We start from the raw sequence: 26,685 nt of genomic DNA, 5'->3' as shown, positions 1-26,685 counted from the left end.
AAATCTATGGAAAAAAATATTCTCAGGTGAGGATGAACAACAAGATCAACAGAACAAAAAACAAATAAACAAAAAAGATAAATAAAATAAACTAACCCCAAGAAAAAGCAAAAAACCAGATGGCTTCAGGACTGAATCTATGGAATTTACACCAATGTATTCCACAAAAATTAGAAAAAAATTAAGTAATTTCATTATAATGATATCAAAATCAGAAAAAGACCACACAAGAAAGCTACGGAATATCCCTTAAAAAACTAGAAGTAAAAATGCTCACCAAATACTAGAGTAAATTGAATCCAGCAGCACATAAAAAATATACATAAAGCCCTGCTGGTGTGGCTAAATGGTTGAGCGTCGACCTACGATCCAGAGGTGTCAGTTTGATTCCTGGTTGGAGCACATGTCTAGGTTGTGGGCTCGGTCGCTAGTGGGGGGCATGCAGGAGGCAGCCAATTGATGACTCTCATCATTGATGTTTCTCTCTCTCTCTCCCTTCCTCTCTCTGAAATCAACAAAAATAATATTTAAAAAAAAAGTACACATAAAGATCAAGTGATATGCTCTGGTTTGTAATTAGAGAGTTTAAATCTTTCTTTTACTGAAGATTTCCATGGAAAGATCAAGTGAGTTTAGCCCAGGAATGCAAGGGTTTTTTTAACATCGAAAAATCAATTAACATACCACCCACATCAATAGAATGAAAAACAAAAACCACATGATCATCTCAACCGAAGCAGGCAGAAGCATATGACAAAATGCTTTCATGACAAAACCACCCAAATAACTAGAACTAGAAGTTAAGGAAAACTTAACCTGAAGGGCATCTATCATAACATCATATACTTAATGGTAAAATAACGGATACTTTCCTCCTAAAATCAAAAGACAAGGATGTATTCTCTTACTATACTTCTAATCAATAAATTGAAGGTTCATGCTAGAGAAATTCTTAAATTTAAAATAAGGCATCCAGATGAGAAAAGAATAAAACTGTCTCCACAGATGACTGACTTATATAAAATAGTTAACAAGTGCAAGAATTGTGCAAATAAAAATAACAAAACATCACTGAAAGAAATCAGACTTAAATAAATGGATAAATACCTCAGATCATGAATTAGAAGAGTTAAGATAACATATTGACCAAAATGATCAAAAGATTCAACACAATCCTTATTCAGTTTCTTTGCAAAATTGACAAGCAAGCTGATCCTAAAATTCATATGAAAAAACAAGGGACCCAGAAGAGCCAAAAACAATCTTGAAAAACAACAACAAATTTGGAAGACTACTACATCCCAAGTTCAAAACTTACTAAAAAGCTATAGTAATCAAGACAATGGGATACTAGCCTAAGGACAGACATAGAGATCAATGGAAAACAACTATGAGTCCAGAAATGAACATACACTATTACAGTCAACTGATTTTTAAAGAAGACAATTTAAAAGGGCAAGACCGGCCTTTTCAACAATTGGGACAAATAAAAATATCCACACCCAAAACAATGTAACTGGAACCCTATTACACACCACATACAAAAAACTCAAATGGCGTTAAATATGTACTTTAGGTAGCATAGTACTTTAAACTTAAAAAACTGGATTATCTAAACTGCTGTTGCTTTTAATCATTCGACCTTTCTTCCCCAAATCAACAATTATCCATATAATCCCATTTCAAAATTAAACAGTCATTTTGAAGCATGCTCTTCTTACCCTGCACAAGCTTGTAAACAGGCCAACATTGTCGCCAAAGTTTCTGGGGGAAGTTGAGCACTTTTGGGCTGATCTTTCTCTGGGGCAAGTCCACCCAAAATAGAAGGGCACCGCCTCTTTAAAAAAGTCATGCATGCTTGGATAAAAGGCTCCTGAGAAAGAGAAAGTCAGTGTATTTGAAATTGATCTTAATTGCTTTCAGATTAAAGATAAATTGAGTTCAGATTAAAAACTAAGTACTATAACTTAAATCCAGAATAACACCTTAATTGCCATTTCAAAGGTTATTTTTTTTAAGCTATTTTAGCCATGGATATTTAAAATCAGTAATAAACGGACAAACTCTTACTCCATGCTCTCGGATTTTATCTGTGAGCCACTTGTCAAGTTTGAGGTATTCACGACGGGAAGCAAGCGCAGCAAGGTCAATGACAAAGGCAAATGGAGTACCGTTCAGCAGCATTGACAAGGCCTAAGGAAAAAGAGTATTAGAAACTATAAGTCAAGCAATTAAGTAATTTTCTATCTCTCTGTCCTATTTTCTGCTTCCTGCTTTTATTTTCCCAAGCAAGTCTAAATAAAATATACTGCTAATATTTTCTTGGCCATAATTTTTTAAACAGCTTAGTCCTTCAATGGTAATATTAGTCCCTACTTAAAATAAGGTAGACAATTCAACCTGACTTTTACCTTCAAAATAATCTTCAGCATGTGCTTTTTCAAATAACTAAACCTAAAGTAGAACAAGACACAGAGCATGAAAAATAATCCTAACCCATTTTTAAAAATCTAAACTCAGGCTTATTCTAACCTTAGCAGTACTACAACACTAATGCTATGCCCCTAGTTATGAGACATCAAGAGTCAGACTATTTCTCAAAAGACCCTGTCAGTGCTAATGAAATTCCCAAAAGGAAATCAGCTGAAACCCAAGCTGATTCTCTAAAAATTACACCTCCCAGATTACATCTGAGAAGAGGTCAATTATGACTTTCTTTAAAATAAAACAGCTTTGCAAATATCACTGAAAGACCAAACAAAATTCAGTAAAATAAAATGAATTTTGCCACTTAAGTATTTTCACATATCAAAAACCACTCTTCCAATCCCTTTCTACTTTCACGACGAAATTCATAACTTATTCTAGCTAATCGCTAGTTACATGCGAATTATTCCTAAGGCATCTATGTTACATAGAAATGTTAATTTTTATTATTAATAAATAAAAGTGTTATTCTGTCCCTCCAAGCTCACCTTCAAGTCCTGGGCCACATCAAGTATTCGAGACAATTTGGCCTGGTCATACTGCTCCCCTCGCATGTACCATTCTGCCATTGCATGCATGATAAGTTGGCGGATAGAGGGAGACTGTCCCTAAGAAAAGAAAAGGAGGATTAAATAGCAATCCCACAGACCACTTTGATAGGCACTACTGCAAATGCCCAGCTAAGAATGACAATTTCTCTCACTGAACATCATCCAGCGAAGAAATGGTCCTATCTTACCTGCCCATGCCATGCATAGTGCAAAATAATAGCTGAGTTAGGATGGTTTCCAAGGAATATTGGCATCAGAGTAGAGATGAGTTCATGGCGCAAGGTGTGCCAGGAGGTGTTGATCTGTAGTAAGGCCAATACCAGCATGTCTGGACAGTGTTTGATAGGGAAGCTGAAGAGCTGTTTGACTTGCTCATATTGCCCCACCTCTGCAAGCCGCAGTAGAGATTCAATCAAATCCAAGCTCTTCCTAACAAAAATGGAAGTAAAACACTTCATCAATGAAAATCTAAGTACATAAAACTCATGTTCCAAATAAGCGATACCAGCTATCAGGATAAAACCAAGTTGTTGTCTTTTAGTATTTGAAAACTATTTAAATTGGTGCTGTTCATCTGAAAAATATACGCTACTATGCTATCAGACTAATACAAAGGCAGTCCAAATTAAAAGAGAGTAAGTGATGAAGGGGACACCACTGACCATTTGCATAATCACAGACACTCCTTATACAGTGCTACAGAAAAGTTAAATGGCTGCTACAGAGACCATGTGGCCTGCAAAGCCAGATGTTAACTAACCTTTTACAGGAAATGTTTACCATCCCTTGCTTTAGAAGATCTGGAAATACCTAAAGGGCTTTAAATTGTCCTAAAACTACTACCAACAGCCAAAAAGAAAAAGAAAAAGACAATCTGCTACATGTCAGAAAAGTGTCCCAGGACAGTATGGTTGGAGAAAAAAATGAAACATTATGAAGTAGATGCCTCTGGGGACCAATCCAGCCACTCCCCCCTTCCTACAGCCATGTGTGTATCTCCACAGTAATGGAGGTACTTTCACCATCTTTACCTCACATCCCCAAAGAGAAGTGATTTGAATTCCAGGAGAAACCTACTAGGCCAGAGTCTGATTCTCCCTCAGGAACTTGGAACTGGAACTCAAAGAAACTAGTAATTTTGCTCAAAGTATTAGATTTGGTGGGCTGGCCATCTTGAGCTATTCTTAAAAGGAGGCAAATCTACAAAGAAAGGGATCTAACACTAAGGGACACTTACAAACCTCCTTCCAATATTTAATAGTTTCAGCAAATATCTAATGGCAGACCTTACAAGAGATATAACTAGTGATAGGAAACTAAAATTAGATTTTTATCACCACTCTGTAAAAATTTAAGGTAACTAGGCTCCCTAAAAATACTGTTACATTCAAACCTTTAACTACGTAGTTGCTCACTACTCATTTTTATTTCAAAAAAGCAGAAGTGACCCTTTCAAGAAAAGAGCGATGAGTGCTTACCATGTGGCAATTTCTCGATTGTCATCCTCTGGTGGTGCTTTCAGAATATCAGTGGCAACAGTATGACAGGGATAGTCAGCAAAACAGAAGATCTCTGGATTTATAAGGGAATGCTGAATGAAGGAGAGCTAGAAGAAGAAAAGAAAGTCCTTACCACCATAAATGACAGTGAACGCTATAAAAATCTGAAACATTTTCATTAGGCTACTCTCAATCATAAGGTTATTTGACAATTTCCCTTTAAAACTTAATTGCTTGCTCTTTCAAAATCACAGACAATTCAGACAGATGAAGGTGCAGGATGTGATGGCCTTGGAGACAATCATTAAACAGTTTGATTTCTACACTTCAACTGAGTCTAATACTAAACTATGGTAACGTTTCTTCAAAATTTATGAGTCTCTGCTTTTCTGAGCCATGCAGAACTCTACTTTAAAAGAATATATATTTTTAAATATATCTATTGATTTCAGAGAGAGGAAGGGAGAGGGAGAGATAGAAACATCAAGGATGAGAGAGTTGTCATTGATCAGATGTCTCCTGCATGCCTCCAACTGGGGACTGAGCCCGCAACCCAGCCATGTGCCCTGACCAGGAATCGAACTGCAATCTCCTGGATCCTAGGTTGATGCTCAACCGCTGAGCCATGCCTGGCTCGGCTAAAGAGTATTTTAATCAATGGAGAGACAGCACTATATAACAGGTCATTTTCGATATGCTGAAGTTATGGGTTCAATCTCCAGGAAGAGCACATACAAGAATCAAACCAATGAATGTATAAATAAGTGGAACAACAAATCGATGTTTCTCTCACCCCCGCCCCACTTCCTGTCTCAAAAATCAATTAAAGCCCGGCCGGGTGTGGCTCAGCAGTTAAGCATCGACCTAGCATCCAGGCGATCAGGGTTCGATTCCCAGTCAGGGAACATGCCCGAGTTGCAGGCTCGATCAATGATTTTCTCATTACTGATGTTTCTCTCTCTCTCTCCCTCTTCTTTCCTCTGATATCAATAAAGATATATTTTTTTAAAAAAATCAATTAAGAAAACAGGTCATTAGTTTGTTCCCCTTCTATAGATAACCACCATTTGTTTACCTGGCCTTCTGCATGTTTCCAAGGTCTATATATGAGGTCTACTGGGAATACTTCCATACCCAGACCCCTCTGAATGCCATAAACCACATTATGAAGTCCTTTACTGTCACGAATTTGAAATCCAGGATGGTCCAGTTCATAAGTTACTTCCTTGAAATTCAAACTCGGATTCTAAAAAAAGAAAATATTTCAAAGTTGAATGAACAAAAGTGTACATACCTTGATGCTTCACCCAAAGAGCAAAATTAAAACTGAATTTCAATGAGGATGTTCTAATTATAAACTCAAAATCATCTAAATCCTTCTGGCATTTCCAAAGAGACTAAGAAAGGTAAATTCTTAATATTCATACTAAACTGTCTCTACTAGCAGGGTACTCTAACCATTCAGTTCACAATATACTTCTGACCATCTGAGTACACAAATGGAATTCTCTCTTCCCCTACTTAGTACAATGAACACTCCCATCCCAGTATGGCAAATAAGTAAATCTTCACTCAGCTTCCCCTCTTTATACCAAGATTCAACTACCTTGGAACAAAGTTGCAAAAATAAATCCATTGTAACAAGCACCATTCTTCATTAACTAAAGGTCTCTCACAAAAGCATCCCAATGCATGCATCAGGATTCTCTCTATAAAAATGACCAAAAATTTTATTCAAAAATTGTTCTTTGGAAAGGTATTCAAAAATAGTTGTAAGACTACTTAAAGAAACACAAAGCAAAGGAAACAAGTTCATAAAAAATAATTTTTGAACTAAGCACTCTGCATGAAGTCCTAAGTAAATTTTATGCTTGAAAGAAAAAAGGCTGTGCACATTTTATAATTAAAATCTCCAACTAAAGCATCAGTTATAGTTTTGCCCTAAAATGACTTCTGTTAAGCCATGAAAAGTTCATTTTTTTAAATTTTGAGACTACACTTATTAAAGTTGCAGACAGTGAAACAAGGAGGACTTAGGATAGAAGCAGCAACAGGAGAGAGCCTAAGCAGGGCTGCTTTGATTCTCTAGAAATCGTACAGCAAAGAAACAGCCTAGGTGGGGCTGCTTTGGCTCACTGAGAAGTCAGAGAAAGGGGAGCCTTGGGAACAGGTTTGGGGGTTAGTGTGGGAAGAGCTGCAGCTGCCCATTGCTCCTCTGATTAGAAGTCTCATAGGGTCCCTTAGAGTTTAAAAGGTACATGCCTGAGAGGAAGAAAAGTGGAAGAGAAATGCATAGGCATGCCCCCAGAAGGGGGAACACACCAAGCCATGAAAACTTTAATGCTCGCGTTGTATATGATACAAAGAACTTCAAATGAAGTTATCCTCTCTCTAAGGCAGCAATAATATTTAGAGAAAAATTTTCTTTTCTAAAATTTGTTTCAAAGACTGTGACAAACAGAACCATAAATGTACTGTTATGTAGAATTATCCTAGATAAAGGCAAGTTTGGTAAATCCACAGGGATGCTGCCCCTCTGGTGTCTTCCTCCACTCCTTGGCGAGCAATTAAAAAAAAAACACAACAAATTATTTACCCAATGTGTATCTGAAATTGTCTTCTGCTCCCTGCCTACAAAAATGTACAGAAAACTAATACATGAGAATAAAAAAGAAGAGGTTACTGATTCAACTGTTGGGAGCCACAATGCAGATATTCAATTTACAGCCTCTTACACTCTCTGAAATTATAAAATAGGTTTAGTTAACATGGAATGCCATCCTCATCTGCAATTTTTAAAAAGAGCATTTTCAATGGGGGGACAACAACCCAAGATGAAACTACTGAATAAGAAGGGCATGTTTTCACTTGTAAGACAACCACAGGTAAAATCCAAACATTAACTGGTTGTCCAATAAGTGAGGTAATGGGTTTGTATTTTGCTTTTCTTTTTCTGCTTTCCAAGTTTTCTGCCATAATCAAGTATTACTTTTTCCATTCCATTACCAAAGAATAGGTTTGAACACCTTAAATTCATCTATTATTAAGGGGGGGAAAACAAACAATCGATGTTGTTAAAGTCATATAAAGAACAGCATGATTTTATATAACTGAATTTTACCTATATGTTACAGTGTAGAAAACTGAAAATAAAAAATAGAAAAGACATCTGACCTGGCACTTTACAAAGATCATAAGTGTATATATGTAGGCTTTATTCTAATGTTACATTTTGCCCCTTGACATTTTATCAACAAGACTGAAGATATTAAATCTTTTTTTTTTCTAATATGTCTTTATTGATTTCAGGGAGAGCAGAAGTGAGAGGGAGAGAGATAGAAACACCAGTGATGAGAGAATCATTGAACAGCTGTCTCCTGCATGCCCCCACCAGAGATCGAGTCCACAACTCAGGCATGTGCCCTGACCGGGAATCAAACCACAATCTCCTGGATCATACGTCGATGCTCAACCGCTGAACCACGCCGGCTAGGCAAGATATTACATCTTGATTCCACTGTTCTCCCCCTAAATTTCATCACTCACTTTTAATGTCAAAAAACTTTCACTCTTGCCTGGCCAGGCATGGCTCAGTGGTTGAGCATCAACTTAGGATCCAGAAGATCTTGGTTCGATTCCCAGTCAGGGCACATGCCTGGGTTGTGGGCTCGATCTCTGGTGGGGGCGTGCAGGAGACAGCCGATCAGTGACTTTCTCATCACTGATGTTTCTCTCTCTCCCCTCTCCCTTCCTCTCTTTGAAATCAATAAAGATATATATTTTTTAAAAAGTGTCATTCTTTTGTTTCATTTAAGTATTTCAGCATTTTAGGAGAGGTAATTTGTTTATCTGGGAGCCAATAACTTAGTCTGTGGATATTCCAGAAGTAGAAATAGTAAAATAAGTATGAATTTATTATTATCCCTATCCACCATAAAGCAAGGTTGGCAGGATTTCTGTTACACCTTGCAGAAAACATTCAGAAAACTACCTTTCTCCTCAATGATTCCTCACACATTACTTTGCAACAAATTGGTCCCTCCAGAAAAAACCATATCCCTACAACCCACCAAACCAACTGAACAGTGCTATTCAGAATTGCATAGGAATATGATTACATACTATTTCCAGAACACAATTATGAAGGCAGGAATTAAAAAACACTGCTGCACTCATTCAGCTGGGCATTTTATTCATTAAAATTTACTTTCTGTTGGTTACATCATACTATCAGCATGAAGGTAAAATCATGATTCCATGTACTTACCAGTTCTTTAAGAACATCAATCAAGACTTCTACATTCCACGTGTGTGCCTGTGCTCCATCACTTTTATCTTTTCCATCACTCCAGATCCCACTGCCAGGAGCAGAGATACTCTGTAGAAGTAAAGTCTGAATTAAATAAACCCAACTACTTAATGTGATCATCTCTAACTGGTAGAACAACCAATCATACAGTAATTTAACAAATGGGGGGCCAGGTACTTCATTCATGTTGTAAAAAGCTGATTTCCACACTTACTTGTAATGGAATTCCATCCGTTAATCCTGAATGAGTTCGAGCCATCATTCCCAAAACCCTTGCAACCTGGGCAGCTGTAACCTCCCGAACACCAAACTGCATGATTATATTGCGACATTCTTCAATACTGAAACAGAAATTTAACTTCAGAAAAACACCACCATCATCAATATCAAAGTTAAGAAATGCTAACATTACCTGACCAGGCATGGCTCAGCAGTTGAGCATCAACCTAGTATCCAGGAGATCGCAGTTCGATTCCTGGTAAGGGCACATGCCCAGGTTGCGGGCTTGATCCCCAGTTGGGGGTGTGCAGGAGACAGCTGATCAACAACAACCCTCTCATTATTGATGCTTCTCTCTCCCTTCCTCTCTCTGAAATCAATAAAGATTTAAAAAACAAAAAAAAAAACATAAAGTGAGCCCTTGAGTGAAATCCCTAGTTTTAACAACATAAGCAGAGTAAAAAGCTTCATTTCTTCATAGACACATATGATGAAGAGTGCTTACTAAAACTCCTTTACGTACCCTCTTTAAAAAAAAAAAAAAAAAAAAAAAAAAGCTTCATTTCTTGTTATTTTTATATAGGTCAGGAAAGAGCAAGGGGGGGAGAAAGAAACATCAATGTGAAGGAGAAACATCAATAGGCTGCCTTTCCTAAGTGTACCGACCAGAGATCAAACCTGCAACCCAGGTATGTGCCCTAACCAGGAATCAAACTGGCAACCCTTCGGTGCACAGGAAGATGTTTAACCAATTGAGCCACTCTGGATGGGGTGAATCAAGTTATTCTTTAAAATACTGACATTCAAGGTAAGTTTGATTATTTTGATATGTACAAAGCCTTGAAAATTCATCCTAAATTTTCACTTTGCATCTTGAAGTTTAACTGAACAAAAGTTTTATGCCAACAAACACACTTCCAAACAGAACTGGAAATGTGATTTATGTGAATTCTAAAAACATTATAAAAATTACACTTAAAGTCAAAGCAAAGTACATTAATACCCTTAATAACTTACTGTCACAAAAATATTAGCAATCTACTATATCAGAGTCATAAGTTCTAATAACTTCCTTTGGTGTCCCTGAAAGGTGAGAAAAATGTGCAAGAGGCAGGGTATAAAAAAAGGTAGAAAAGGAAAGAGGTAGAAGATGAAGGTACAGTAAGGAAATTCCATGTGGGGGCAGGGAGGAGAGGCACTTGCCTCAGTGCTCTCTTCCCTTCAAAACCTAAAAACATGTCTCCCGGCAACTAGGCCAGGGACTTGTGATGCCTAAATTTGAGGGGGGGGAAGGTGTGCAAAGAGATAGAAATTTAGCCAGCAGGATATTTACTGCTGCAACCAAAATTGTATGTGGAAGGTTAAATTTAGAGAGAAATTCTTGAAAGTAAAGATCATAACACATTAAGGAATCTTAAGAGCTTACTTTAAAGAATTGTATTGTGCATGACACAGGAGTAATCAGTTTAATGTCTTGCTACCAACCTTGCACAAAAGCCATAGCCTACTTCTTGCATGAAATCAGCCAAAGAGCTCTCCATCATGGTTTTAGCTACCCCTCCAGAATCAGGCAGGATCCTGTCCATTAGAATGTCCCGTTTTTCAGGGTATAAAAGTGGTGCAAGCACCACGGGACAGCGTTCCTGGGGAAAATCTGGAGGAAAAAAAAAAAAAAACAGGTTACAAGTGCTATGCTGATTAAAAACAAACTATCATTCTCTTTCATTCTCTCTATGAGCCCTTCAAACCTGAGTCTTCCACAAGTGTATATTCTAAACAAAATTTATTCAGTTTTTTCACTGGCTAGCCCAAGTTATGACTTCAGCATCAATTCCAAAATTTGAATGTTTTTATAGCACAGCAATTGCTCATCTGTATTTTCCACTTTGTATATATTAGGATCCTGTATCTATTGACCAATTCACACCCTAAGTATTACTTTAAATTTTCACAATACAGCTACGAATTCCAATACAAGGAAGGCATCAGAAACAAACAAATCAAATATCAGAATCTATTTAAATGAAGGGGAAAAACTTGAAAATTAAGCTATATAAACAAAAATAACAGTAAAAATGGATAGAGACTGGTCCACTATCAAAGATTTGTCTTAAAAAGACTACTTATCTCTGTAAAAGAAGGATGAGAGGAAGAAAGGATGGCAGGAGTTATCTTAGCCTAACAATGCCAGTAGTCAAGGAGTTAAAGTGGGTATACCAAAAGTGACTAATTTTTTAAACTAAAAAGGACGCATCACAATAATACCGTTTCTGTCTCCCCAAGGGAGAAAAAAAAGACTGTGGAAATATTCCACTTCTTAAAACTGAGATTGTATTTATGTAACGAGATTATTGATGAAGTTAGGTTACACCTTTTCTATGAGGCTTTTACCACTTCCACATTTTAAATGATAAGATACTCGCTTCCTTAAAAGATAACCAACTTAAAACAGGTAAATCTGTTTCCACTTATATTCTAAACTTGTCATGTTTGTGTTCATCCACAGAAATCAACTTTTGTAGGCTACAGACACTCCTTTACCTCTGCGCAGCGTCTTAAGAAAAGCGTCTATCTGTTCCTGTCCAACTCCAAAGGCTCCCTTCTGCCCAAAGAGGAGATGGGAGAGGAGGAGGTGTAGGACCTCAATTGCTATATCTTGGAAGCCACCTTCTTGATTTCCACTGACGTCTGCGTCAATATAAGAACGCAGAAGATCTGGGAGCTTCTGTTTGATAAACTGGGCGGCTAGAAATCAGGTAAACCAAAAACCACAAGTTATTTTTGCACCATTATAGGGAAAAAGTCACATACCATCAAAACAGATGACATCATTCTCACCAACTCACCCTTAACCCTCTAATGTTTTCATACATCTAGTAGGGTAGGTATTAAAATAAGAGACCAAAAAATATTCTTAGGTTATCCTTATTCTCTAAATCTACAACTATGAGGCCTCAACATTCAAAAAACCCATGGACTTTAAAGAATCTATAGGCTATTTAGAGAAAAGGAACTTACCAAAACCTCTGAGATCTGAGCTGGAAGAATTCAAGAGGGCAAGGCCAAAAATTACCTGAAACAAGAGGGGTTAGGTTAATCAGTCAAATAGCTGTTTCTAATTTTGCCTACATCTCTTTTCTTAAATCACTTACCTCTTGTACTTTGCTTAACTTGAGAACTTTACTCAGCTGGGCAAATAAGTGGGGTGCAGGCTTTAAACTCTGAAACAAACCAAACTTTATTTTAAAACAAGAACTTACAATTTTCACAAAGTTTATGAAAGTGCCTGTTCACCCAATTATAGAACTACATGGATTCACATAATTCTGTAGTGCTGCTAGAAACAATACACCACGTCCTAAAACTGTGGAATGACAAGCTTAAGCCTTCACATGATCTGGCTTTAGTAAGATTTTCCATCTATTATCAAACTGTCTTGATTTTTGTTAGAAAGCTACAAAAACCCCAATGTAACTACTTAAAAATTTTAAATTAAAACATGACATTATGAGATCAAGGTTTAAGGCCTTTTTAGAAAGCCTAATAAGAGATCACATTCTTAGGACTACTAAAGATAAAAACAATACCAACCTTCTGATAGTGCAATGGATTATCAATGGCATAGGACAACGTGGAGATAAAATTTGGCTTTGTAATCAGCGACGCACACTCCTGAATCAGAAATTGAGTCTTAAAAAAAAAAAAATTTTCATTAGCATTAGTTATCATCTTGCAAATAGAAGCAGGGGTACTCAAAACATTAAAGTGTAATCCAATATAATATACTGTTTCTACATTATCAAAAGCAGTTCTTTAAAAATTCCTTTAAACTACTTAAATTATATTAGCAACAAGTGTTACACCAAATCAAAACTTCTACAGAATAGAGTCCACTGACAGGATAACTATAAGAACTAATTCAAGAAACTCAATCTAGGACAAGAGATCTCCCCTCTGCCTCACTTGTCAAGCAGGGATTCTCCACATTCCTGCTTCCTTTAAGCAGGCCTGACCCCCAGCTCTCTACTAGGTAGCTGTAATGTTCTACAGCCAGGCGCCAGGCAGGAGAAGGGAAGGCTACAGGGCTGGGGTAGGGGTGGGGAGTGCCCCAGTACCTTTTAGCCATTCAGCTAAGATTATTTCTGGATGTTCTTTGTATGTGTTATTCTTTATATACACTATGCCCAAAATGCAATTCATTAGATCTAAGTCAACAAACTCAATAACCCCAAAATACCTGATGAAAATCTTTGCCACTGCTTTTACCATCGCCACTGAAATCCACATGCGAAAATAGGCAGCGTAATAAATGCCTGTCTGCCTCAGGACCGTGCCGATTCACAATCTAAAAAGACCAAAAATGAGAGTTTGTATCAACATTAAAGGAAATTTAAAAAACAACAACAAAAAACACACACAAGCTCTAGAGCAAAATCCCAAGTTACATTAATGGTTCATTTTGGAATGAAAGTTATGGGAATTATTGAGACAGAGGTACCAATATTTTATAAATATTTCTAAAATGTTTCCTATAGTCGCTGGCAGGAAGCACAAAAGAAAAACTACCAGTAAATAGCTCATATAACTGCTTTGGTTAACACCTACACTGAAAACATCAAGTAGCATAAGTGCCAAGTATTAACAATACTTTTGAGGTTGTAAGGCAAAATTTTTCAACAAACTGGACTCACAAGAACGACTTTTTTTGTACAGTATTTTTACCCTAAAAAATGCAACCTGAAGTCTCCTTACACAACTGTGACTTCACAACAGTCTACAAGGCAAGGCCCTAAAGGAACTGGTCTGACTTCAGTACTTCGGATACTGCACCCGCACCCCATTAGTTTCCTGATGGTCCTCAAACTTACTGATGTTTATACTTGCTATTCCCTTTAACTGGAAAGTCCAGATGGCTACAGGATTTGTTCTCACTTCCTTTACCCTTCTGCTCTGAAATCACTTCATCAGTGAAGTCTTTCATAATTACCCTCCCTAAAATATCAACATGACCCCTTAACCCTGCTTTACCTTTCTCCACAGTACTTACTTACCATGCCTGATAATATGTTTATTTTTTATGTCCCTCACTAGACTTTTAAGTTGCATGGGAACAGGGAGTTTGCACAGCTGTGTTCGCTTCTTCACATCAAGTTTGGAAAAGGGCTTAGCACACTGTATGTGCAGAGTCATTTGTTTCTTAAATGTTACATTAATATAATATAAACAATAACTATTTAACTACCTACTTTGGGCTAAATTGGTACTAAGCTTCCTTGGTTTAATCTTCAACAACCCTGCCAAAAATGACTCCCATTTTATACATGAAGAACTGAACACTTAAACCAGACTTCATGAGCCTAAAATTCAATTGTCTATAAACTGAGGAATCTGGATTCACAGTCCAGGAAACGAAAGCACTTGTAGTGCTTAGGAAAGAAACATAAGGCAATCTGGTGGCTCTTCATAGTTACCACATGAGCCAGCACTTCTTTGGCATATACCCCAAAACTGAAAACAAGCATCCACCCAAAAACTTACTTACCACGCCTGATTATATGTATATGTAAATGAATATTGATAGCCACACTGTTTAAAGTAGACAAAAAGTGAAAACAAACCTAAATATCCAACTAATGGATAAACAAAACGTGGAATACCCACACAATGGACTAAAAGGAATGAGGTACTGACACATGCTCCAAGAAGATGATCCTTAAAACAGGCTAAGTGAAGAGACACACAGAAGTCCACATATGGAATGATTCCATTTATATAAAATGTCCAAATCCACATAAGTAGAAAGTAGATTAGTGGCAACCAGGGACTGGAGTGAAGGGGAAAAGAGCCAACTGCTAATAGATTGAAGTGGTTCTTTTTAGGGTGATGAAAACATTCTGAAGTTAGGTGGTGATGGTTGAACAACTATGTGAATCTACCAAAAAATACTAAACTGTGCATTTTAAAAAGGTGAGTTTTATAGTTTGTGGGGTATATCTCAATTTTTCAAATAGAAAAGAAAATAAATGGAACTAGATCAAAACAAATTAGATAATATTTAATAATTTTTACAGAAAAATAAAATTCTGTGAATTCTGTAAGAATTTGGGGTAAGATTATATATTAAGCTGAAGTGGCATGAAATAAGTGGGAAAAAAATCAGACATTTTTCATGCAACATACCCACATAAATTCCCAACTGTCTTTATACTGCATAATCATTCCTTTAATGGTAATGTTTACTTACATGCTGTATTTCCTGCTGGCTGGCTCGGTAGTTTTTCTTGGTTAAATTGTCCACCAGGTAGCTGATTTGAGACAAGGCCAGCGAGAGCGAGTCAAGATTCATTGCTGGTTGGGGCGGAAGCAGGCGGCCGAGCCCGGCGCAAAATCACCATTATTCCCCTTTAGTCACCTCAGAGGCAGGTTAATGCTTTCTTTGTAATTAGCCTATATCTGGTGTATGTACAGTGTCGTCAGTTCTTCTTTACCAGGGGTCTTTCTCTGTTCTGAAACATGGCACCTGTTTTAAAAGAAAACACTATTTTTAAATTAGACCTTTATTTGGGGAAAAATTGTTAGATAAACGTCATCTCTCCATCTTAGTACCTACAATACCATTAAGAATTGAAAATAGAATTAAGATGCCCCAACCACTACTGATTTTAAAAGCCAAGTTTTATTTATTTATTTATTTTAAATATATCTTTATTGATTTCAGAGAGAGGAAAGGAGAGGGAGAGAGATAGAAACATCAATGATGAGAGAGTCATTGACTGGCTGCAGCCCACAACCCGGGCATGTGCCCTGACCGGGAATCGAACCCTGATCGCCTGGATCCTAGGTCAATGCTCAACTGCTGAGCCACACCCGGCCGGGCAAAAGCCAAGTTTTAAAATTAGTTGGGGCAGTATACAAAGAAAATACCCCTCTAAAAAAACACTGTAGTTTAGCATCTATTTACTTATTTCAAAATGATAATTTATACTAAACCCTATTAGGAGAAGCAGGAAAGTACTTAACTAAAATTAGGATTTGTGGGGGAAAAACTCATCTGGCATTTTCAATTCCTATTCCCACACTATCTGCATACAAACTACTTACAAGACTTTGTTTATTCACTGTACTCCTCCTATGTACTGCTTAAGAATCAGATAGTTTGATCCTCAAGTTGCACCTTAGGATATATGTTTTAGGTATTTGAATGGCTGGCTTAAAGGCAGCAAATAAGGGCTCCAGAACCCAAATTCCTTCCCGCATTATTGAAACAATTAGAAAGGGAAGCCCAAAGCAGAGATATAGCTAAAATGACAGACTATCAGTTTATTCTAACCAATGGAGAAAATGGAGGCAAAATTCGTATTACCAAAACAAACAAGGGAACCAAACACGCAAGTTTTTTTCTAAAGAATTCACCAAGTGCCCAGCCGGATATGGCTCAGCGGTTGAGCCCTGACCTATGATCCAGGAGATCGCAGTTCGATTCCTGGTCAGGGCACATGCCCGGGTTGCTGGCTCGATCCCCAGTAGGGAGCATATACAGGAGTCAGTCCATCAATGACTCTCATCATTGATGTTTCTCTCCCTTCCTCTCTCTGAAATCAATAAAAATATATTTAAAATAAGCAAATAAAAAATAAAACAGTAGGAGAGGCATGGGAATGTGCCAAGATATTTTTGTTCATCCTAAAGCAATAATATATGAAAAGTTAATGATAAATTGTGCTTACATCCATCCATTATATGTAACTAAACTTGCCTGCTATAAGTTCAAAGAGGAAAATTGTTTATTTTATGCTACATTGGTAGCATATTTTCTCTACCAGATTAGCAAAAAGCCAAGTTTAAGAACACGCCATAATGAGGATATACACAGGCAAACAGAGGACTTATCAGACTGTTAACAACAGTATTAACTGGTACCTTGTCTGAAACTCAAATTGGCAATATTGTAAAAAGCGTTTATTGCACTACCCTTGAAACTATAAATTCTACTATTGAGACTGTGTGTCCCTCCAGATACACTGCTTCAAGAACTCAAAGGAAAAAGAGGTTTGCCCTGAACTATTTTTTATCATAGCAAAAAGTAAAACAGTAAAAAGCAACTGCTTAAATAAATTATGGTATATCCAAACAAGGCAGTTACTTAAAAGAATAAAGTAAAACTGTGCAGGAATGATACTCATTAAGGAAAAAAACAGAATTTTCTGAAGAACTTAAGATAACTCTGGTAGGAATATGAAGTATAGTGGCTTTCCCTTTTCACCTTCTAAAGTTGTTTTCCCACAAGTATGCATTTATTTTCCACCTTCATTTTTTAAACAAAAGTTTACAAAGAAAGAGGAAAAAACCCCACAGGAATGGAAGGGTAGATTTAGGATAAGAAGATCCCCAGTAGGGGCGCATGTGGGAGGCAACCAATTGATGTATATGACTCTCTCTCTCTCTCTCTCTCTCCCCACCCAAAATCACATATACATAGTTGGGTTTTTTGGCAGAAAATACATAGGAAAGATAAGCCACAAATTAATGAAAATGGTTACCTATAAAGAAGTGGGTGAGAAGGGGGTAGAAGACATAAAAATCAGAATTAAAAAAAAAAAAAAAAAGTCACAATTACATCTTTTATATGGTTTTGACTTTTGAACCATGTAAATATTTCACGTTTGAAATTTAGTTTAAAAAAACTAAATAAAGGACCTGAGTGTCAAATTGGTAACATAAAACACAGCAAAAACAATACTTTAAGTAACTGAACGCAGCATCCTATACGTCCTTGATGTACAGTGGGATAAAGTTTTAAGAACTTGAGAAATTTCACTCAGTAGGCTTACTGTTAGCAATAATATTTTATTATGGTTTCAAAACTATTTTTGTATGTTATTGGACAAAGCAAATAAATTAATAGGAATTTAGACTTAGTGCAGAGAAATGTGAACACAAAACCTGAAAAACCTGAAATGGGCCCTGGCCTGGGTGGCTCCAAGGTTACAGCGTTGGCTGGGGCACCGAAGGGTTGAGGTTCGATTCCCGGTCAAGGGTAGGTTCCTGGGTTGCAGATTCAATCCCGGCCCCAGTCACGGCATGTGCAAGAGCAAACAGTATGTCTCTCTCACATCAATGTTTCTCTCTTTCTCCCCTCTCCCTCCCTCCCACTCTCTCTTTCTCAAAAATAATAATAAGAATAGAAAAAACATCCTCGGGTGAGGATTAACAACAAAAAGGATTAAAAACCTGAAATGGAAATATCAACACGAATTCTTTTTCTTTAATCCTCACCCCAGGATATTTTTCCACTGCTTTTCAGAGAGAGTGGACGGGGGAGAGACACATCAATGAGAGAGACGCACTGACTGGCTGCCTCCCGCATGCGCCCAGACCAGGGCCAGGGATGAACCTGCAACCAGGGTAAGTGTCCGTGGCCGCAATCGAACATAGGACCCTTCGGTCCAAGGGCCAACACTCTAACCACTGGGCCAAACCAACTAAGACCAATTCATTTTTTTTTAACAAAAATCATTTTCTAAGTGAGTCTAATGAAATGCCCTATACTATACATTGAAAACTACAAGACTTTATTAAACAGAACTAAAGATAACATGAAGGACACATCCCATGCTTATGAATCAGAAAAATTAATAGTTAAAATGTCCATACCACCCAAAACCATCATTAGATTCAACACAATCCCTATCAAAATTCCAATGTCATTTTTCATAGAAAAAAAAAAAAAATCCTAAAATTTGTATGGAACTACAAAAGAGCCTAATAGCCAAGGCAATCATGAAAAAGAGTAACAAAACTGGAAGCATCACATTTCCTGGTTTTAAATTACACTACAAAGATACAGCGATTAAAACAATATGGTACTGGAATAAATACAAACATAGACCAATGGAACGAAAGCCCAGACTTAAACCCACATACACAGTCAACTAATTCTTGATAAGCAAAATAAGAACATCCAATGGAGAAAGGATAATTTCTTCAACACATAATGATGTGATAACCACATGCAGAAAAATAAACTGTACCTCTATCTTACACTACACACAAAAATGAACTAGAAATTGATCAAAGACTTGATACCATAAAATTGCTAGAAGAAAACATAGGAAAGAAGCTCCTGGACACTGACCTTGGCAATAATTTTTTGGGATATAAAACTAAAAGCACAACAAAAGAAAAAAAAAAAATCAACAAGTGGGACTACATCAAACAAAGTTTCTGCACAATGAAGTAAACAATTAAAATGAAAAGATAGCCTATGAAGTGGGAGTGAATATTTGCAAACCATGTATCAGATAAGGGGTTAATATTCAAAACTTACAAAGAAGTCACAAAACGCAATAAAAACAACAAAATCAGATTCAAAATGGGCAAAGGAAATACTTTTTTTTAAAAAAAGACATCCAAATGGCATACAGGTCATGAAAGATACTAAAAACATTATTAATCATCAAGGAAGTGCAAATCAACACCAGTATGAGATATCAACTCACTCCTGTTAGAATGGCTACCAAGAAGAGGTAAGTCACCTGTCCGGCGTGGCTCAGTGGTTGAGCATCAACCTATGAACCAGGAGATCCGCAACCCAGGCTTGTAGCCTGATAGGGAATCAAACCGCGGTCTCCTGAATCCTCGGTCAATGCTCAACCGCTGACCCACACCCGGCCAGGCAAGATATACTTTTAAAAGATGTAAGTTTGGGCAAGGATGTGGAAAAAAGGGAGCCCTTGTGCACTGTTCACAGGCTTGTAAATTGGTTCAGCCACTATGAAAAACAGTGTGAGGTTCCCTCAAAAATTTAAAAACAAAACTATCATACACACGCACACACCAATAGTATACTATTCAGCCATGAGAAAAAAGGAAATCCCGTCATTTGTAACAACTTGGATGGACCTTGAAGACATTATGCTAAGTGAGGTAAATCAGACAAAAACAAATAATGTATGGTATGATATGATATCTATCATGTGGGATCTTTAAAATTAAAAAAAAAAAAACCTGTACAGAAGAGATTCGTGGTTGACTGAGGTGAGGGGTGGGATGGGGTATACAAAGTGGATAAAGGTGGTCAAAAGGTACAAACTTCCAGTTAGAAAATTAGGAAGTCCTGGGGATATAATAAACAGCAAGGTGACCATAATTAGAATAAATCTTAAAAGTACTCATCACAAGGAAAAGAATTTTTTTGTAGCTATGCATGGTGATAGATGCTAACTAGATTTATTGTGATCATTTTGCATCACATACAAATATCAAATCATTATGTTACACATGTGAAATGAATACATCAGCTGTATCTCAGTAATATTTTAAAACTGAACTAGAAAAAACAGAGGGGAATGGTGGTTACCAGGGGGTGTGGGAATGGGTGTTTAAGGATACATACTTGCAAATAGCAAGTAAGTCCTGGAAATCTAAAACACAATACAGTACAGTAATTATAGACAGCAAAGCTGCGTTATTTATAAACAAACTTGTTAGGAGATCTTAACTGTTTCCACCACTAGTAGAAATGATAATTACATGATGTGTTAGAGGTGTTAGCTAATGTTACAATAGCAATCCTGTTTCAGTATAAATGTATCAAGGCAATACGCTGTATACTTTAGAGTTACACAATGTTATGTGTCAATTATATCTTAATTTAAAATAAAATGTCCTAGAGCCTAGCCAGTGTGGCTCAGCAGCTGAGCATCGACCTATGATCCAAGAGATACCGGTTCAATTCTTGGTCAGGGAACATGCCGGGGTTTCAGGCTCCAGTCCCATTATGGGGCATGTGGGAGGCAGCCGATCAATGACTCTCATCACTGATGTTTCTCTCTCTCTCCTCCTCCTCTCCCTTCCTCTCTGTGAAATAAAGATGCATTAAAACAAAAACAAAAAAACACACACACAAAACCATCATCTGCTAAAGGAAGCCCTCCTTATCAGTTCAAACATTTGAACCTATAAAAAACACAAATGTAAACACCTCAAGTGCCTCATAGAACAAATACAGAATTTACTATAATGCTATGCAACTAAGACAATTGTGTATAAGAATGGGGAGAGGAGAGCTATTTAAAATGCTGATTCTTAAGCACCATCTACATCAAAAGAATCTAAATCCTTGGGGAAAGAACAGGACATAATATTTTGAACACGCTCTGCAGGTGATTCTTAGTGCATTTTAATGTTTAAGAACCACTTACCTAACAGCTCTGGGAAATTTTTTCAAAAAGTACATCGAACCTTGATGCAATTACTAAAGAGAGAGAAAGATCAGAAATTCTCCATTAGGGTGTGGGAGCAAGGTACAGAAAAGTATTCTCTGTATGTATGCACGTATACAAATAGTATCTAGGATACAAACAATAACTATCTGAAAACTTAAGCTGAGAAGTGAACTGAACTTTTCCCCACAGTGAAACAGAAAAATAACTTTCAAAAACAAAATATAAGGTCAATAAAGTTTTGCAGATTCCAAGACTCTCCATACAAAATCCCCAGTCACCTCACTCACTGTGCAGGAAAGAGTTAACATAGAAGGCCTGAGACTGTTATCCTAGAAAGGCTTGCCAACTTGGCCCTTGGCTGATGTTTAAACTTAGATTTTAGCAGAATTCTCACTGCCAGAACTAAGAGTGGCTCATTGTGCCTAAACTATACCCCCCAAATAATGTGGGTTTATGTTGAACACCTGCTTCCCTCTGGCAACCCCTCAATTTTGGTATGTGGTAGGCAGAAGGTCCCAGTAACAACTCTAGGTACTGAGTCTCTAATGAGCTGCTCTGCCAAGCAACATTTCACACGTGTTCTCACAATTCCTTGCTAGAGGAATTTAGTGTCCTGTGTGACTGCACTGGTAGAGGCACTAGTTTCCTCCGGATTTCACCCATATGCCTTTTCTCCTGGCTGATTTTGCTTTGTATCCTTTTGTTCTAATGAATCATAGCACTGAGTACAACTATATGCTGTGCCCTGAGTCCCAGTGAACCTACTGAACCTGGGGGTGGTAGTCTTGGGGATCCCCAACACATTAAACCTGATACTGGCCAAGATAAAATGTCTTCTGGAGGTAGTTGAGACCTAATTTGTGGATTTCTTCTCTAGTATGTGCAGAATCCATTTCAGAATTTTGGATTTTTATCATAAAGACAGTCCTGGAAGATACCTGGATTGGTTTGGGTGTGTTTTAGGGAGGTATGTTTGAGGGAATTGCAGGGACTCGCTAGATGCTCACTAAATGTTTCCTCTTGCTGGCTAAACAGGTAGACTACATTTCCTAGCCTCTTTTGGATGGGTTTGGCCAAAAGACGAAGTTCTAGCCAATGAAATGTAGGCCCAAAATGACAGCAGCCACTTCCAGACCTAGTCCATAAAACCTCCTACTCATGACCCTCTGGTTCTTTCACCCTCTGCCAACCGGATAAGGACACCCAAGGAGGGTGGCACCAAAACATGGAAGGAGCCTAGGTTCCTAAATTATTGCACAGAAGGCAACCCAATGAACTCTCAATGAAAGTGATCAGAGTATAAATGGCTACTCTTCTAAGTCATTGATATCTTAGGATTGTTTCTTACAACTCTAGCCTGCTTTTGCCTAATAACAAAGGATACGATCAGATGAAAATTTTAGAAGCTACTGTTGACAATGAAAAGAGTAGACCATGGGAAATTATGAACATCAGAGGGAAAGAGAAGTGAATGCGTTCAAGAGGCATTGCAAGGACTCTGAATCTCTGTGAAGAATAAGGAAGGAAAGGAAGAAAACGCTGGACTTGTCAAAACGTATTCACATTTCCAGACTAAGTGCCTGGCTCTGCTTACTCCTACTATGAAGCCACCAAGGAAGAGGAAGCTTGAAGTGCAAGAAGAGAATAAGGAATTCAATCTGGGACCTGTGTGGAGTGAGGCATAGAGTTGTAATCCACTGGGTGGCTGGATTTACAGTCTGGAGCATAACAAGGTGTGGGCTACAAATAACAGATCTGGAAGTCATCAACATATAGATGAGACAGCATGAGAGAAGGGATCCAGGTGATCGGGGTTCGGTTCCCCGTCAGCGCACATGCCCGGGTTGTGGGCTGCAGCCGATCAATGACTCTCTCGTCATCGATGTTTCTATCTCTCTCTCCCTCTCCTTTCCTCTCTCTGAAATCAATAAAGATATATTAAAACAACAACAAAAAACTTAAAAAAAAAAAAAAGACCACGGCTTAGCTCAAGCCCCAGCCCTGCAAAGACTTCCAAACCACTTCAGATCACACCTCCCCTCTCCTTCAGTATGTATGATGCACTATAAAATTTAATCACATTGCTCACTATTGTTTCATGTGTATTACTATTTCCATCAGTTCGCAGAGTTCTGTATCTCTTTATCACCAACACCCCCAGCCAACCAGCTTTGTGGGCACCAAAAACTTTACAGAACCTTGTAAGTCCATTACCAACATTCGATTTCTAGATCCTTAAAATACAATTTGACAAGACTAATAGAAAACAAAATGTAGTCAAAGTTTGGGGAATTTCTTCCACCTTCATTATCCATCAGAAATGGAGACCATTTTCCATGTCACTTCAGGTTAACTTGTCTTTAATTGTAAAAGCATCACTATTTTATGTATCACTAACAAAGCTTACTTGGCAGTATTTTTTCTATGACATGATGCAGCCCAATTTCAGAGATGTTAACATTAAAAATCTGTTTTAGAATCAATGAAATAAGGTATTCCTTTTCCTCACACAGTCTTTCACATATGCCACTGTAAAATTAAACACCAATAGTTAGATCTAAAGTAAATAAAATAACCCTGACAACAAATGTGAACCTCTGAAGGGTATTTACTGGAATAAACTAGAGGGCAATATAATCTCCAAAAGCATTCCAAAATATGTAGAAGTGGGAGAGAACTGGCATCTGATAATTAGAGATGCAATAACAATCATCTTGCAAGGAAGGAGGACAGTAGCACCAACAAAAAACTATCCTGCCCAAATGCCAACAGTGCCCTTTTTGAAAAAAATGGATTTTGCATCCACTTTCTATAGGGTGGGTCCCAGATGTAAACACCTCAAGTTTGGCTTTCCGGGAAATTAACACAAAGCCAAGCACAACTCAAATCCACCAGACGGTAAGAAATGGTATATGGCTTATGTGAAGTGGCTACCACAACTTATCAGAGAAACAGTTTAAGCATTACTGTTATATGTATTAATCCAGTCAAATATTTGTTGAGTACTTACTATGTGTCAGATATCAGAAGTACAGCCCTGCATTCCCACTGGAGGGGAGAAAATATTTTTAGACAGTACACTTGAGTTTAAACTTGTATGATGGATATTGTTTTGGTAGGTACAAATACTGACATTACAGAAAAAAGGGGCAAAGATGTACTTGGAAGCCACTGTCTTTTGACTACAACATAAAATAGTAATATGCTGCCACAGGTAGAAAGGAATCAACACTTACACAGCTCCAGGCCAAGGTACTTGAAGGACTTTCGAGCAGAGGCTGTCTATTTTCAAACAAATGATTTAGGTGGCTGTTTGGCAGTAAAGAACTAACTGTATTCCTGGAATCATTTACAGTTAGGACACATTCACATATTAAGTACATAATAAAGAAATCCAATAAACAATTGATGAGGAAAAGATACTGAAGATTAGTTAGGGAGCTACTGTGGAAAAAGACAAAGGGTCTGAAAGAAAAGTGTAACTATTCTTATATAATGGGTCTACATAAAATTTAAAAAGTAACTTTGCAGCCCAGCCAGCATGGTTCCATTCTGGTCAGAGCACAGGCCCTGCTGCTGGATCCCCAGTAAGGGGTATGCAGGAAGCAGCTAATCAATGACTTTCTCATCGCTGATGTTTCTCTCTCACCCTCTCCCTTTTCCTCTCTGAAATCAATAAAAACTTTTTTTTAAAAGTAACATTGCATTTCCAAACTAAGAGCTATATAAATCAAGGTGACAACCTTCAAAAAAAATTATCTAAATGGGAAACTGTTGAGCTAATATGAAGCTTAGCCCAGCCGGGCGTGGCTCAGCAGCTGAGCGTCAACCTAGGATCCAGGCGATGGGGGTTCGATTCTCGGTCAGGGCACATGCTCAGGTTGCGGGCTCCATCCCCAGTCCAGGCGTGCAGGAGGCAGCCAATCAATGACTCTCTCATCATTGATGTTTCTGTGTATCTCTCTCTCTCTCCTTTCCTCTCTCTGAAATCAATAAAGATATATTTAAAATATATATATATATGAAGCTTAAGAACAGTAACATGGTGTTTTAAAATACGCTTTTATTACTTTATATTTCATATAATTAGTCCAACATCTAAAAAAAAACCCTCTCATTTCAACATTTAAGGAATTTCCTTCCAACAGCTGTAACAAAATTAACCAAGACATTTTATCCTGGAGGTTTATGCTAACCTTTCCAGTCTTAAAGACAGAAATTCATTTCTTAAAACTACATTTCCCAAAAGCTGCATTTCCTTCAATCTCAACACAGGGTTTCAGATCAAGTCTACACCTCTAATCACTGGCTTCTCAAACAATGCTTTTCAATGAACAATGTGTTTTATTTGCTTCACATTTATTTATTTGGATTCTTACAAATGAGTAAAAAGTACATTGAAATAAACTATTGTGTATACATAGCGCAAAAAAGGTTTTCAGCCCATTTTAGCTTTGAAACATGGTTCTTAAAAATTGTGCAAACAGAAAAGGAGCTGCAGGATTTTTCTATATACAATGTAAGGTCTTAAAATAAGACTCAGTGGGATGCCACTTTGAAACCACACAGCAGAAGTTCAGTTTGGTCAAAGGGCCATTTAAGAAAAGCTTTGGCTAATGTTCTTTAATGACATGAAAATTAGTTTTGTGTTTTTTAAAATATATATATACTACATTAATAAAATACAGTATTTCGCCCGGCCGGGCATGGCTCAGTGGTTGAGCATCAACCTAGGATCCAGGAGATTGCAGTTCCATTCCCAGTCAGGGCACATGCCTGGGTTGCGGGCTCTATCCCCAGTTGGGGGCGTGCAGGAGGCAGCCAAGCAATGACTCTCTCATCATTGATGTTTCCGTCTCTCTCTCTCTCCCCCTCTCCTTTCCTCTCTCTGAAATCAATAAAGATATATTTAAAAAAAAAAAAAAAATGCATAAACTTTGTACAAGAATTACTGTCTTGAAATATTCGAGCATTCAAGTAGAATTATTGTGGACAAATTCCCTTCCATGGCATTGAGTGCCAAAGAATTGTTACCCCTAGAATGAAGTGAAATAAAGAGTCAAGTTCATAAATTTAAGCTGGTTAAAAAGGAAGCTTTTCATAACTAGACCAGCATCTCATCGAAAACATACTTTGAAAAAGCAACTTACACGAATAATTTGATATTAGTCTTTACACATATTTTGAAGAGATAAGCAAGCATTTCCTCATTGGTCCTCACAGGTGTTTTATCGTTTTGCTTTTAATGACTTCATCCAAAATTAGGAAGATGTCCCAGTACCTAGTCTGACAAGATCTACATTCAAGAGATGGGATTTAAACCCCCAGTAGAAATTAAGAGACTAGAAGTAAAGAAACTAAGCCAGGGATCCATTTGAATGAGTTAGAACCCA

The 26,685-nt window shown here is 37.5% G+C and overlaps 1 protein-coding gene across 5 annotated transcripts in view; it reads right to left on the bottom strand.

Annotated features, from left to right (window-relative positions):
- CNOT1 (CCR4-NOT transcription complex subunit 1) overlaps positions 1-26,685 on the bottom strand; it is a 66,066-nt gene that overhangs the window by 36,942 nt on the left and 2,439 nt on the right. For all 5 annotated transcript variants that reach the window (XM_016206585.2, XM_087826616.1, XM_016206587.2 and 2 more), the window contains exons 2-16: positions 15,310-15,585; positions 13,303-13,410; positions 12,657-12,755; positions 12,218-12,286; positions 12,084-12,138; positions 11,607-11,810; positions 10,551-10,719; positions 9,061-9,187; positions 8,805-8,915; positions 5,613-5,783; positions 4,517-4,644; positions 3,227-3,467; positions 2,976-3,095; positions 2,071-2,193; positions 1,722-1,873 (exon numbers count right to left, since the gene is read on the bottom strand). In XM_016206585.2, coding sequence (XP_016062071.1) covers positions 1,722-1,873; positions 2,071-2,193; positions 2,976-3,095; positions 3,227-3,467; positions 4,517-4,644; positions 5,613-5,783; positions 8,805-8,915; positions 9,061-9,187; positions 10,551-10,719; positions 11,607-11,810; positions 12,084-12,138; positions 12,218-12,286; positions 12,657-12,755; positions 13,303-13,410; positions 15,310-15,411 — 1,979 coding nt within the window. In that variant the 5' untranslated portion in view covers positions 15,412-15,585. The remainder of the gene's footprint in view (positions 1-1,721; positions 1,874-2,070; positions 2,194-2,975; positions 3,096-3,226; positions 3,468-4,516; positions 4,645-5,612; positions 5,784-8,804; positions 8,916-9,060; positions 9,188-10,550; positions 10,720-11,606; positions 11,811-12,083; positions 12,139-12,217; positions 12,287-12,656; positions 12,756-13,302; positions 13,411-15,309; positions 15,586-26,685) is intronic.

Source organism: Miniopterus natalensis, chromosome 18 (genome assembly GCF_054644295.1).
Source record: "Miniopterus natalensis isolate mMinNat1 chromosome 18, mMinNat1.hap1, whole genome shotgun sequence".
In the NCBI taxonomy this organism is placed as follows: Eukaryota; Metazoa; Chordata; class Mammalia; order Chiroptera; family Miniopteridae; genus Miniopterus; species Miniopterus natalensis.
The sequence above is the reverse complement of the archived record's forward strand: the minus strand, read 5'-3'. Positions and strand labels throughout refer to the sequence as shown.